Consider the following 15,272-nt stretch of genomic DNA (forward strand, 5'->3'; position numbering starts at 1 on the left):
CATCCTTGCAGCTGCTCTTTGTGTTTAGGTGAACCCACAATTTAGGTACCTTAAATACCATGGATAGAGTTTCCTTAGTGTCTGCATGGCAATGAGACAACAGCAAAGAGTGTATGGACCTTTCTGCATGTGCGAAAGGTACTTCTGTGATTTAATGCCAGTCAGCAGCTAAGTACCATGCAGCTGCTCATTCAGACCTTGTACCATCCTAGTCCCTGGTAGGATAAGAAAAACTGGGGAAAAGTGAAATCCATGCATTGAAATAGTTGAAATAAAGTAAGACATTATAATAATGAAAAGAGATAACACAACGAGAGGAAAAAAAATATGTACAACCCTGCTCTGTCTGTGCCAAGGCCACCTCAGGGACAAACTCCACCATAGCACCATGGCCTGACTTGCACTTGTGGCAAAGGCTTTGGGCCCTAACCTAGGACAAGCAAGGTATCTCCCACAGCTCTTGAACTCTTCAGAAGCTGCATAGTTCAAGGGAATAGAGTCTCCTACGTGTTCCAATAAACTATCCAAATACAAAGCCTCTGCCAGTTGTCCTGTCCTTATACCTACACCTGGCCTCGGGCCTTGATCCAGAAAGTCAAAAAAATTGTAAATTTTGAAAAACTCAAGTGCCAAAATTAGTGACTTCTATTTGTTTGTCTCTATGGTATTTATGTATGTATACAGAAAATACAAGTATTTTCCATCTTAAAAGGGAAAGAAATAATAGCTTCATTTAATTTTGTACAGGTACCTTCTAATGAGCTTCCTACAGAGGCTGTCAGGAAATAAGGAAAATCTGGTCCTTAAAGTTAAGGTTAGGAGTGGGCTGTCAGATATATTAACAAAGGCAGCCTGCTTTCAAGCACCATTTTTTCTGGAGGGTCTTACAAACTCTTCTTCATATACAGAGACAACATATAATAGGGTTGTATTTACATTTTAATGTACAAAATGTACACAAAATACATCAACCATATATTTTTAAAAAATGGCAGTTGCTTATTATGTAGGAAGAATCTAGCGAACCATCAATGATTTCCAGTGATGGTCATAAAAATTACATCTTGTTTATTCTGCCTCAAAAGGGCAGTTCTTCAAATGTATTTGCTCTTTCAAACAATCAGTTTTGAATCCTAAACTCACTGGTATTCAAGATGCTGACCTGTGAATTACAAGTTACCTGGTCTAGTGGAAAGTGCCTCTGCCCAGGGGGTTGGAACTAGAGGATCTTCAAAGTCCCTTCCAATCCAAAACATTCTATGAGTTTAAGTTTGCATTTAGGCAGGAAAAGTAATAGTGAGGGGCAACACCTATGCTTCTGCAGGGATCAGCTCCTCAGCGATGTTCACCTGCCACACACCTTGTACCTCTCTGGCAGGAACTGGTTCCAGAAGCCAACTTGCATTTGAAACAACAGTCAAGTATTTCTGTTCTAGATTATTGAGGACAGCTCAATTTCCAGCTCCAGAATCTCTTCAGGAGGCAAGTTTTCTGGACATAGCTATGTCTCTCCGATATCAATTAATCCTGTGTTATAAAATTAAAATACAAAATTAGTTGGTTGGTTGATCTCCTGGAGAGAAGTTTTCCAGAAGTAACCACCTCATTTGTTACCAGAACACAGTGTGAAGCATACACATCTCAAACCACTGTCATCCACTGCAGAAGGTGGCCTGTGTGACTGAACTTAGGTTGGTGAATTACAGTTGAAGCGTGGAGTTACAACAGTCACATCTCAGTGATACAGAACTCTGTTAGACACTCATATCTAAGGAAGTGTACCAGCTGCTACCAAAACTCTGAGCTACATTTGGCCTTGAAACAGCGTCATCAGAAATAAAACTCTGCTCCTACCAGGGCACCATTAACATTTTAAAATCATTAAACTATATGGAAATTCCTGCTCTCTGGAACCCTTTTAATGTCATGAAAGGGAATTTCTATATTGCTTAATGGTTAAAATAAGATCAAAGAAGCTTTGATGCCTACTCCACAATTTAGCATGCAATTTATGTAGTAGTTAACATTTTTCAGCGTAACTACTACATTATGTAATAGTTAACAATTTTCAGCACTAGAACAGAAACAATTTTTCAGTGTATGTGATAGTAATTTGTTGTGCAGGAATAGCTGAAAATGTTGAGATGCTGAAGATAGTGTAACAAAAGATAGCTACAAGATAAGAGAGCAAAATGAGTGCCGGATAAAAGCTTTGTAAGCACACAGTACAGCAGCATATGTTGTATTTCAGCACATCACAAGCAAAAAACCACCATCCTAACTTGTTAACAAACAAACTTCACTGCTCAAATAACAGGAGCAATGGCACATTTGTAGAACTGAAATTTATGTAATACTCTAATATAACATGAAATCACTGCAACATGGTGATCTCACTTGACTAACAGTACTGTAAAATGGTTTCAGCAACACTAAGCTCAAAATGCAAGTGTGAAACTGACATTTACTATCACAAAACAAGGCAATACACAACCCACATTATACTATCTTACTGCTGATGAGTTAGCAGAAACCAATTTTATTTCTTGCGTACACCTTATAGAGTTGTAGCCTAAATTTTTTAGTTGACTGCCTGTTAAAAACTGAGGCCTGACTAAAATTCTTTATCCCAGAGATCAAACATACTTCACATTTCCAACACAATGGAAAAGAATAAATTCTATTCACAACTTCCCTTACTGACCTAAGTTTACAGTCATAAGGAATTGGAATAGCCCCCCAGCCACAGCACAGATGCCACTCCCTCAACCTAAGCGTTAATGGCACGTTTTAACAAGCACAGCTGTGTCAAGTCCATGTGTATTTTATTTGACTGAATGTTAACAGATTGAAAGCTTGCTTGGAAAACACAGTCCAAGCAATATTGACAGTTGCTCACCTGCGATAACTCATCTGCCAAACCTTTCCCCTTTATCCAAGAAGTCTTGCACTTGTTGCGGTGTCATACCAAACCTATTTGAAAGAACTGCTCTCCATGTTTCATCTTCCCAGTCTTTAACAGCTATATGAATAGCAATGGAGCAGCCCTTGTACTCTGCTAGCAAAGGACGCCAACGGGTCTCCACTGTTTTGACTGTTTAAAACTAATCCTGCATAGGGCTGTCAGAAGGAAAGGCAGCCAAATTTAATCGTTTTCCTTGCATCAGAACCCGTTGATTCCCTATGAACAACACACCTGAGGTTAGTGTTTGAAACGTGCGTAGGATCGTCTCAAATCAAGACACGCCTGCCGAGCAGCCCCCCCAAGCACCCGGAGGCAGCGCGCTGCCTCCCGGGGCCGTGCTGCCCGCTTCGCGCCAACAAGGCTTCGCGGCCCGGCCAGACCCCGCAGCTGTGCTCGTGAGGTGGCCACTCCCGGCGCCGGAAGGGGTTTTAAAGCCCCGCTCCGCAGGAGAATGCGGCACTCCGCAACCGAGAGGGTTTGTGTCTTCTTTGTTCACGCCGCAGAGCTCTGCCGGCTTTAGTGACGTGGAGGCCCTGTGGACCGTCTCCTACCTTGCGCTTCCAGCTCCGCCTCGTTCCTTCCGTTCGCCTGGCACTGGTGGGCAGCGCTCGGGGACGCAGTGGGGAAGTGGGTGACGAGGGGCACGCGGCGCTGCTGCCTGCGGTACCGCCTGCGCCCGCAGAGCCTGGGCTGGTTTCGGCCTCTCGGCAGCGCGTCACCCTCGGCTGGTGCCTGTCCGTGTGAAGGGAGGTGGGCTGCTGGCCACGCGTGTTTACCTTCCTTCGTGTTTTGTTGATTATACCACAAAAGCGGAGGCTGCTTCACCCTCCTCTGGGTAAGAAGGCAGCTGAAGCGTCCCTGGTTGCGCCCGGGAGCGCCCGCTGCTGGGGCTGGCTGTGGCACTCGGCCTTGGGGTCGCGCTGTCTGCCGGTGCTCCCCTCAAAGACCGGTAGCGAAGTGGCAGCAGGAGCCCTGCAGAGCGCTCTGCCCGGCTGCCGTGTCCGCAGCTGGGGGGCCGTGCAAAGTGTTTTCATTCAGCTTGCTGAGAAGCTCACGTGTCAGCTGCTGAATGAGTTGCAGGCAGTGAGCTTTCATGATTTTTTGTGGCATTTGCTTTTGATGTTTTTCCACTGCATAATTTTAGTTTACATGAAGGTTGCTTTGGTGGAAAACACAGGCCAATTTTTTTTTTTTGTGTGTGTTGTGTAAGTAAGTGTTAGCTTTGTGTTGCACTCATATAACTTATAGGAGGATTTGTATCATAGTTCATCATATAAATAAACATAAGGTACTTAAAATCTCAAGTGTAACAGGTCTAAGTAAAATATAAATAGCACAAGACTTGTGTGTTACCAAAGGTGAATAAATAGTATGTTGAAAATCTCCTGTTGGCAAGCTAACTTGGTTTGTAGAAACCTCATCCCATATATTGTCATTTATTAGAAGACTCAAAAGCAATTTATAGTAGCACCTAAATAGGCCCTGAAATGATCCAAGTTTTGTATATGTGTTCAGCCTTATGTGTGATGTAAACTGATTATAGTAGGTTTCCTCAGGGTATAAGATAATGATTTGAAGTGTATAGCAATGAATATGAAAAAGAAAATTTGTTCTGATTTTACCAGATGATCAGTTTATGCTTGACATTTTAGATGCATGTCATTATTTGTTGATCACTGTGGTTTTCATATGCTAACACCAATCCTAAATAATCTAATCTTGGCACTGTATCTCACATGATGATCATTTCAGCAAGAGGAAATTCTATATGTTTGGTCTATAAATTCTGTAAAGTATACTTCAGTATCTCTAAATTAGTTTTCCTTAGGGTGGCCCTAATTTTAATTTTGATAAAGACTGGATAATTCCAATTACAGAATGTGTTACTGCTTTCTGTGGAGCTAAAACAATGCCTGGTATATTTATAAGGGCTTGGGTCTGACCTCATCTAGATAGGCAGTGATTGCTGTGTTTATTGCCAGATTTGCTTAGCAGCTGATTTCATGTGATTCAGTTCACAGCAATAGGTGCTGGGATATCTTGGGTCAAAATCAGGTCAAGGTACTTGATTGGGTACAGTTCATTTCAGAAGTGGGTAGAGATACAGTGCAGTATGTTCAGTGAAATACAGTACCATTGTTGTTATTTAGTAGTCACTATTTAATAGCTGACGTTCATAAGAAGCTGGGATATGTTGACATATGAGCATCCATTGTATTTTCCCACATTTTAGAACATCAGACAATGTCAAGTGTGATGCTGCAACTGTGTGTCCTTTTAGCAGCAATTCCCTCTTAAGTACTTCTACCAACTTTCTACATTTTGCTCCCTTTCCCTTAGTTTTACTCTATTTCATGTTCTAATATTGTAATTTACAAAGCCTCAGTGTATGCTGGAAAACCAGCTTCATAGTATTCTTATACCCAAATAAAGAACTTCTCATTTTTGGATGAAGTAAAATACTTATATTTTTATGATTTACCATTCTACCTTTCTGTGTATATATTGTAAGATATTATGATTGGCTTACAGTATAAGATCATTGTCTTAAAGTATATCTGCAGTTTTAGATAATTCACTTATTTTCACATTTGTTTCAACACTGTTTTCTGAACTGCTCTCTGAAAACGTGACTCTTTTTTCATGCATACCTCATGCTGGTTTGTAACACATTACTGACATTACTGTCCTTGTCAAAAGCTTTGGCATTATGCTTAAGCAACAAACTGACTGCCGATTATTTATAGAAGAGTTTTCCTGTGCTTAAACCATGACACTGAGGAGTATTTTTGAGGTTTCTCTCCAAGTATCTTTGTGGTAAAAATGTAGTTTTATTTAAGGGTGCTATTTGAGAATAAAATGCATACATACTAAGTTTTCTCTTATGCAGGTTTCAGTATATTTTCATAACGGGTCATGTGTATATGACAGAGCTTGCATAAGAACATACACACTGTTCTTTTAAATACTGAACACAAAAGCATAAGGTAGAGATTGACCATTAGCCTCTAGCATTTTTTTTGCAGTCAAGCATACTGCCTTTCATAATGGTATGTTGTAGTAACTGTATAGTGGTATGCAGCTAATATATGAGGAGTTTTTAATGATTTAATGAATGTAACCTCTTGTCCATATTGCAGTTTTTGTAAAGGAAAAAAAAATCGCTGGAAAACTTTGTCCTTCATTTTTCAGTATCAGTGGAGGTAGTGTCATTTGTGTCATTTGAAAATCAAGTGTGTTGGTGGGATATAAGAGAGCCTTGCTTTGATGTAGAATTAGTTACACTGATCAAATTAAAACCCATCATTTCTTTTGTACAGAACAAATACACTGTTTCCCATAGCCTAAAGAAGATCTGAAAAGAGCTTCTGAAGTTTCCACATGAACATTTTTGGAGTACATACGTAAGAATTTTTGGCAGAGGGACATGTGTTTGGTCATATTCCTCCCGAGGATGCACCTGAAGCTGTGCAAATAGCTTATATAGCTTTGCAGGGTATGCAGTGGACAAAAGAGCCATGTACTCAGGGTATGAGTGGACTGAAAGTTCACATGTACTGAGATAGACTAGATGTTGTGCAAAGAACACCAGGGATCTTATTCTTACTAACATGGGAGTCGAACTCCTGAACTTCCACCACTCATGAAGCTCATTTCAGCCATTTTATTGCAAGTTCCTGGGGTTTTTGTCTGGATGATAATTATCTCGGAGAAAATAAGACATGTAATACCGAGGTTGAGTCTGTGAACTTAGATCATTTTGGTGATAGTTATGCTGCATTACTGTCTCTGACTTTATGGCAGCCTTAGGCACTTGCTGCAACTTCTGAGGACTGATTTTGTTACTTGTCTGGGACAAGGAGGCAAACATTGTTCTTTCTTTCCAGAATATTACATTCTGATTAAAAAGATTTCCAAACACTGATGTTACAATTTGGAGCTCTTACGTAGGTGGGGCCCGGAGTTTTCTGATGTGTAAATGCCTTTGCTTCCTGCATTTATGTTTATTTAAAGCAGCTAAATATGTATGTAAGGTACCACTCTGTACATAATTTTTTTTTTTAAATGAAAGGTTCTTGTCAATACCACACAATGTGCTAAACACCCATAAAACCTCCACTCCTTCCCCCAACATATGCAGTGTCTTGCCTTGTCCCTTTTACATCAGGTCTTGCTGCTGAGTTTTCCAGGTATTTGACCTAGTTAGTTGTGTGAGCATGAGATGGGCCAGGTCTGATGGTGAGTTTTAGCTGCTTAGTGATTTATTTCTAAACTTTAAGGTTGCTAATATTTGGAGATTATTCTGGTCCTTCTGCTTTTCTGAAGGTTAAAAGAAGGCTGTTAACTGTAGGCTGAACAGCAGGCCAGCTCAGTGAGAAACATCTTGTGTAGCAGTCCGTAGCAATCTTTTTGGGATTGAGATATGTGGCTTCATGTGGGGGTAATCTGCCAGGGAAGGAGAGCTTGTAGTAATGAGCTCTCCTTCCCCTGCTGCTTATTATGTCCAAGCCACAGGCAACTCTGAATGCAGGATGTGGCTGCATAAAATATTTTTAGAGATAAAGACTGCTCAACACTTTTGTATGGCCATGGCTCCACAACCAGGGTTCATGCCCTCTAATATGCTGAAAACTTTCTTTTAATGATCTGCACTCCTGCTATAAAGGGGGTAGGTATCCCCGCTTCCTCTGATGCTGTCCACTGAGCTGGTGGACAGGTGCAGGGTGTTACTGGAAGTTTTGAAACATTGGTTAGAAATGGAAAGTTCGTACTACCTGTGGCAGCTAAAATATGAATGAGTTCCTTTGTTTCCTTAATAATATCTTATATGACACAATGCTTAGGAATTCTTCAACAGTTTCTACTGTGTTTGACTAAGTACCTTTTGATTCTCTCTTCTCAGGAGACGCTTACATTCCTGGCAAAAACAGCAAGAAAAAATTCATGTGCAGAGGCACATGCAATTTCAGACAGGTCCTGTTTGTTCTTTTGTAGCTAAAACATTACCTTTTGGCCATTGATAAAACACTAAAAATGCAGTTTTCCTCTCTGAATTCAAACTGGCAAAATAACCAGTAAATACCTTCTTTCACATCAAGGGTCAACCCAATTCCAATTCTGTTTCTTCTTGGCTTTTTTGGTTGACTTTTTTTTGGTGGGAGGAGTTCATTTGTTGGTTTTTTTTTTTTGAATATAAGCTGTGTTAGAGAAGGCACCAATAAATGGTTTATTACTGGGAAGAATGTTATTAAAGAAATCTGGAAAGATGTTGCTTCTTGATGATACTATCTAAAAATATGAGATAAAATAGAAGTATACAAATCAGATATTACATTGATGCCTGTATGATCATGATAATAACAAATATATGAAAGCCAAAGCTGGAACTGATTGGTTTGCTGTGCAATGGTTAAAACTGATTTTAGCATCCTATGTAAGATTTAAAAATGGGTACCTTCTGACTTTATTTTTCTAATAAGCACATGTATATATTACTTCAGAGGGTTTCTGGTTTCACTGCAGTAATAACCATTTTACCTGTTTGTGGCTGGGTTTATATATGTTTTTTCTTGGATATAATGAATTTTTAGGTCATGTTTTATGGTACACCATCTCATACTTTCTCTGCATTTTCTTCTGTTGTCAGGAATTTTCCACATATATCTGACTTAAATGCTCTCTTAATTGTCAGGTGTCTTGATTTCTACTTCCCTATTGTCCCCATTAGCAGACACAGTATATTTTCATCATGCGTGTCTACTTAGATGAAATGTTACCTTTTTCTTAGGCATACTTTCAAAGATAAAGCAATATACTATCAGTTATTTCTACAGTGTTAATCTAAATGTACACTGGAGTACTCCATATATTTTAATCATTGTTGTGGTTCAAACCCAGTCTGGCAACTCGTTCACTCACTCCCCCCCCTTCTTTCCCTCCCCATACTCTGGAGGGACGGAGAGGAGAATCGAAAAGAATGCAATTCCCACGGAATGAGATAAGAACAGTTTAGTAACTAAGGTATAACACAGATCACTACTGCTACCACCAATAATAACAATGATAAAGGGAATAACAAGGGAAGAGAATACAACATCTCGCCACCAGCCGACCGATAACTCACCCCCCCAGACTGACCAAGCACCGACTGATACCTCCTCCAACCCTGCAGTCCCAGCCCTTCCGGGTCCCTCCCAGTTACATCCTGCGCATGACGTGCTGTGGTATGGAACACTTCTTTGGCTAGCTTGGGTCAGGTGTCCTGACTCTGCTTCCTCCCGGCTTCCCCTCCTCCCTGGCAGAGCATGAGGCTCACAAAGTCCTTGGCCAAACCAAAACATCCTTGTTATCAGCTCTGTTCCCAGGCTGAAAGTCAAAACACAGCACTGCACCAGCTACCAAGGAGAAACATGACTGCTACTGCTGAACCCAGGACAATCATTAATCAAGATGTCACAGGAGCCTCATTTCTAATACATCAGCAAGCAGAAATTAAAATAAGATATAGGCTTTAGTCTAAAATCTGAACATACCTTAATTATCAAAGCAGTTTTGAACCGAAGGCCTATATACCCGTCATTGTTAACAGACACTATAAAATATTTTGTATCCTATGACAAACAAGATATCAACATAGGGCTGAGTGGTTTCTTTGCTTGGTTTTGGGTTTTGTCGTTTGGGAATCCCCCCCCCCAAAAAAAAGTCATAACCATTCTTTATTTCTTACAGCCAGGTAACCTGGACCAATTTTTAAGTTTTGTTAACTTAAAATTGATCTTTGCACAGTAGCTATTTGAGTCTTTTCCAGCTTTCTCCTAGGTGGCACCATGACCCACAGAACAGCTCCTGTAGACTTCAGGGCAAGTGACTTCCAGCTGCAGATGTGTGCACTGAGTGATGTGAACACATCTACAAACACTACTTGGCTGTCCTTCTTTACTGTGTTTTGGAGACAATATCATTTCCATACTGGGTTGGAAATGGTGATGATCAAAACATGGACAATTTGTTTTGAAAGTATGAACTATTACTTACAGGAAAAATTGACTTGGAAATATCTCATTTAGATAATTTAATTTTTTGTGTGTTAAAGGGAGGGAGGAAGAACACCATGCCTTCATTCTCACACTATGGCAAGCTTTTTCAGACCTCTATTTAGAGCACGATTCTGTTATTTTTAATTATATTCTGAATAAATCTGTTGTTGGAGTTAATGTGGTTAGTGTAGCGATATCAGAACTGTGTCATAGAACACTTGTGTTTAACTCACCACAGCCTAACTGAACATAAAAGAAGGTTCATCATGCAGATGTTTTTGCCATATAAAAATGGGACTTAGAAGTATCAGTAAGCAACAGATAATGAAATAATTAGGAACTGCTTTTACTGCTCCTGCTTCTGTCATTGATGGTGAAAAGACTGTTCTTTAATATCTGCACAGTTGTACCTCTCATCTGTTTGATATCAGTTGCAGAGTTGAAATGCTATTAATAGAACTCTAGAAGGCTAAACATGTATCGTCTTACTGGTTGTATCACAGTATCACAGTATGTTAGAGATTGGAAGGGACCTCGAAAGATCATCTAGTCCAATCCCCCTGCCGGAGCAGGAACACCTAGATAATGTTACACAGGAATGCGTCCAGGCGGGTTTTGAATGTCTCCAGGGAAGGAGACTCCACAACCTCCCTGGGCAGCCTGTTCCAGTGTTCCGTCACCCTCACTGAGAAGAAGTTTCTTCTCAAGTTTAAGTGGAACCTCTTGTGTTCCAGTTTGTACCCATTACCCCTTGTCCTATCATTGTTTGCCACTGAGTAGAGCCTGGCTCCGTCCTCGTGACACTCCCCCTTTATATATTTATAGACACTGATAAGGTCACCCCTCAGTCTCCTCTTCTCCAAACTATAGAGACCCAGCTCCCTCAGTCTTTCCTCATAAGGGAGATGCTCCACTCCCTTAATCATCTTAGTTGCCCTGCGCTGGACTCTCTCCAGCAGCTCCCTGTCCTTCTTGAACTGAGGGGCCCAGAACTGGACACAATACTCCAGATGCGGTCTCACCAGGGCAGAGTAGAGGGGAAGGAGGACCTCTCTGGACCTACTAACCACCCCCCTTCTAATACACCCCAGGATGCCATTGGCCTTCTTAGCCACAAGGGCACAGTGTTGGCTCATGGTCATCCTGTCGTCCACTAGGACCCCCAGGTCCCTCTCCCCTACACTGCTCTCTAACAGGTCATTCCCCAACCTATACTGGAACCTGGGGTTGTTCCTGCCCAGATGCAGGACTCTACACTTTCCCTTGTTATATTTCATCAAGTTACTCCCTGCCCAACTCTCCAGCCTATCCAGGTCTCGCTGGATGGCAGCACAGCCTTCTGGCATGTCAGCCACTCCTCCCAGCTTAGTGTCATCAGCAAACTTGCTGATAGTACACTCAATTCCCTCATCTAAATCATTGATGAATATATTAAATAATACTGGTCCCAGTACTGACCCTTGAGGCACTCCACTAGTTACAGGCCTCCAACTAGACTCAGCCCCATAGACTACAACTCTCTGGCTTCTCTCCTTCAGCCAGTTCGCAGTCCACCTCACTACCTGATCATCCAGTCCACACTTCCTCATTTTAGCCGTGAGGATGCTGTGGGAGACTGTGTCAAATGCTTTGCTGAAGTCAAGGTAGACCACATCCACCGCTCTGCCATCATCCATCCACTGTGTTATTTCCTCATAAAAGGCTAAGAGATTGGTCAAACATGATTTCCCCCTGGTGAAGCCATGTTGACTGCCCCTCATAACCTTCTTATCCTTGATATGCCTTAAGATGGTACCAAGGATAAGGTGTTCCATCACTTTCCCAGGGATGGAGGTGAGGCTGACCGGCCTATAGTTACCCGGGTCCTCCTTCTTGCCCTTTTTGAAGACTGGAGTGACATTTGCTTTCCTCCAGTCCTCAGGCACCTCTCCCGTTTCCCAAGACTTGGTAAAGATGATGGAGAGTGGTCTAGCAATGACTTCCGCCAGTTCCCTCAGCACCCGCGGGTGCATCCCATCTGGACCCATGGATTTATGGATGTCCAGATTGCTCAACTGGTCTCTAACCCATTCCTCATCGACTAAGGCAAACCGCTCCGTCGACCTGACTTCATCTAAGGTCTCAGGGGTACAGGGCTCTTCAGGACTGCCCGCAGCAGAGTAGACAGAGACAAAGAAGGCATTCAGTAACTCTGCCATCTCTTTATCTTCTGTCACCAGGGCACCCATCCCGTTCATCAGTGGGCCTACATTGCCTCTGGTGTTAGTTTTGTCTGCCATGTATTTAAAAAAGCTCTTTTTGCTGTCCTTGACCCTTCTTGCCAGGTTTAATTCTAAGGATGCCTTAGTCCTCCTAGCTGCCTTCCTACATCCTCTAGCAGCAGCCTTATATTCCTCCCAAGTGGCCAGCCCCTCCTTCCATGACCTGTAAACTCTCCTCTTCCACTTGAGCATACCCAGCAATTCCCTATTTAGCCACGCAGGTCTCTTGGCCCTCTTCCTTGACTTCCTACGTGTCGGGATGCTCCGATCTTGAGCACAGAAAAAGTAGTCCTTGAATGTCAACCAACTATCTTGGGCCCCTTTACCTTCAAGCAGCCCTGTCCATGGGATTTCCCCTAGCAATTGCTTGAAAAGGCCAAAGTTTGCCCTGCTAAAGTCCAGGGTTGCAATTCTACTTGGTATTCTACTAGTCCTGCCACACAAGATCCTGAACTCCACCATCTCGTGGTCGCTGCAACCAAGGCAGCCCTCAACCCTTACTGCTTCAACCAGATCCTCCTTGTTAGTGAGGATGAGATCCAGCAGCGCTCCTCTCCTGGTCGGCTCATCCACCATTTGCAGGAGGAAGTTATCATCCATACACTGGAGGAACCTCCTGGACTGCGGCTGGGTTGCCGAGTGGTCCTTCCAGCAAACATCAGGGAAGTTAAAATCCCCCACGACGACCACGGCCTGTGACTGTGAGGCCGCTCTCAGCTGCCTGTAGAAGGCCTCGTCAACTTCCTCACCCTGATCCGGTGGTCTGTAACAGACACCTACAACAGTATCCCCCCTGCCAGCCTGCCCCTTAATTCTCACCCACAGACTCTCAACTTGCTCATCATCTGTCCCTGGACAGAACTCGGTGCACTGTAGTTCCTCCCGCACATAAAGAGCAACCCCACCACCCCGCCTGGCTGGCCTGTCTTTCCTGAAAAGGACATAGCCTTCCATGACTATATTCCAGTCATGTGAGCTGTCCCACCACGTCTCTGTAATTGCCACCAGATCATAATCTCCTGACTTAACACAGGTTTCCAACTCCTCCTGCTTATTTCCCATGCTGCGCGCATTGGTGTACAGGCATTTCAGGGAGCGAGCTGAGCACACCGATTTCACCCTAGGATTGTAGGAGGCCTCCCAGTCTTCATTAATTCTGGAGCGCTGCCCCACTGGGGCAAGCCCAGCTACAACCCCATCCCCCTTCGAATCTAGTTTAAAGCTCTCCAAATGAGCCCTGCTAATTCGTGCCCCAGCATCCTTTTCCCTCTGTGAGACAAACCTTTCTCACTTGTCATTGTCCAGACTGGTGCCCTATAAAACCAGCCGTTATCAAAGAATCCAAAGCCCTGCCTGTAGCACCAGTCTCGAAGCCAATTGTTCATGAACTGAATCTTCCCATTCCTTCCCACATCATCAGTGGAAGATGGAAGGAGTGAGGAGAAGATCACTTGAGCCCCAGACTCTTTCACCATCCGCCCCAAGGCCCTGTAGTCTTTCTTCATCCCCCTCAGATTGCGGGAAGCAGCTTCCTCCCCACCTGTCTGGAAGACCAGCAGCGGGTAATAGTCTGTCGGGTGCACCAGGTTGGGGAGCGCCCTGGTGATATCCCTGATCCGGGCTCCAGGCAGACTACACACTTCCCTATGATGAGGGTCAGCTCTGCATATCGGGCCCTCTGTTCCTCTCAGAAGGGAATCCCCTACTACAATGACCCTTCTTTCTTTCTTAACAGAGGCAGTCTTGAGGTGCAAAGTCGACTCCCTTTTCCTATGTGGCCTTGTGGGCTGGCCTTGCCCCACATTCTCACCTACCTCTCCTTCAAGATCCAGGGCCTCGAACCTATTATGGAGGGACACCTGGGGAAGCAGGGCAGGAAGGGGGGAGGGTTTCCCACGACGTCGACCCGGAACTCGCTTCCAACCCTCGTCGTCTTTTTGGTCCCCTACCTCTGCGCAACAGCTACAGGGCAGGGGCTGCCTCAGGCCATCCCCCTCTGTGTGAGAAGGCAGGGGGTCCTTCCCCTTTTGGGGGGTATCTCCCTGGAACCGTTTTGACTGGCCCGCCAGGGAGTTACTCCACCAGTCGATCTCCCTTTCACACTCCCTGATGGTCCTCAGTGTCTCAACCTCCTCCTTAAGTCTTGCCACCAGGCTAAGCAGATCTTCTACCTGCTCACACCTCACGCAGGTGGAATGCTGTCCTCCCTCCCCCGGCAGCAGCAGGCTCTGGCACTCCCTGCACCCAGAGACCTGAACAGCCACGGTCTGGGACGGGAAGCAACCATATTGGTGCGCAGTCTGGGACACCAGCAACACGACCTGCTTGTTCCTCCCTGTGCCCGGTGGGCAGCAAACGGTCGCTGCCCTCTCAAAGGCTTTTTCAAGGCAAGCAGCAGGGGAGTGGTCGCCGTCACCGTGGGAACGCCCCCCGCCACGTCAGCCTCTCTCTCGCAAGGGCTGCTGGGGCTTCGGGGATCGGGAGATGTCGGGAATCGCGATGTCTCTGCGCTATCCCCTCTGATTTTCCTAATCTCCGTTGACCCTCGCGTCGCTGAAGCGTGCCGGCTGTGGCTCTAGCTAGGCTAGCTCCGATCAGCTGACTGCAGAGGTTCAGGACATAGAGACCTATGAGACATAGAGCTGTCTTAATTAGTTACACTGATTCCTTGTGTCTTGATCCTTTTACTTACTAGTTAGTTTATCTGTGCCCACCCTCGACATCTTCTAGTCCCAGATACTCCCCATCCCCAGGTCCTGTCCTTCTATTCTGCTTTTCTCACACCTTCTGTACTGAGGTCCTGAACCTATGTCAACTACCTTCAAGCACTGCAGTTATTTTCCATTACAAAGCTCAAACTTAACATTACTTAGAACTGATTACATTTTGTATTTTTGTGCCTCCTTGTTTCAGTCTGTGTCAACATTAGAATTTGGCAGGATGCAAAGCTGGAAGAGAGGACTTTTATTGCAGGGTTTGTATTGCTGGGGGCTGAGAGCATGCCACGCC

At 44.0% G+C, this 15,272-nt stretch overlaps 1 protein-coding gene across 1 annotated transcript; it reads right to left on the reverse strand.

Moving 5' to 3' along the window:
- Positions 1 to 978: 978 nt before the first annotated feature.
- On the reverse strand, positions 979 to 3,181 carry EOLA1 (endothelium and lymphocyte associated ASCH domain 1; the record flags this gene model as incomplete). The annotated part of the gene is given in 4 exon segments (XM_057424095.1): positions 979 to 1,459; positions 1,462 to 1,527; positions 2,900 to 3,096; positions 3,098 to 3,181. Coding segments are annotated over 4 exon segments (496 nt in total), but the record flags the coding sequence as incomplete, so codon positions are not given.
- Positions 3,182 to 15,272: the final 12,091 nt, after the last annotated feature.

This window comes from Pezoporus wallicus, unplaced genomic scaffold (assembly GCF_028554395.1).
Source record: "Pezoporus wallicus isolate ANWC-B61680 ecotype Strahan unplaced genomic scaffold, APGP_CSIRO_Pwel_v1 contig_8075, whole genome shotgun sequence".
NCBI classification, from domain to species: Eukaryota; Metazoa; Chordata; class Aves; order Psittaciformes; family Psittacidae; genus Pezoporus; species Pezoporus wallicus.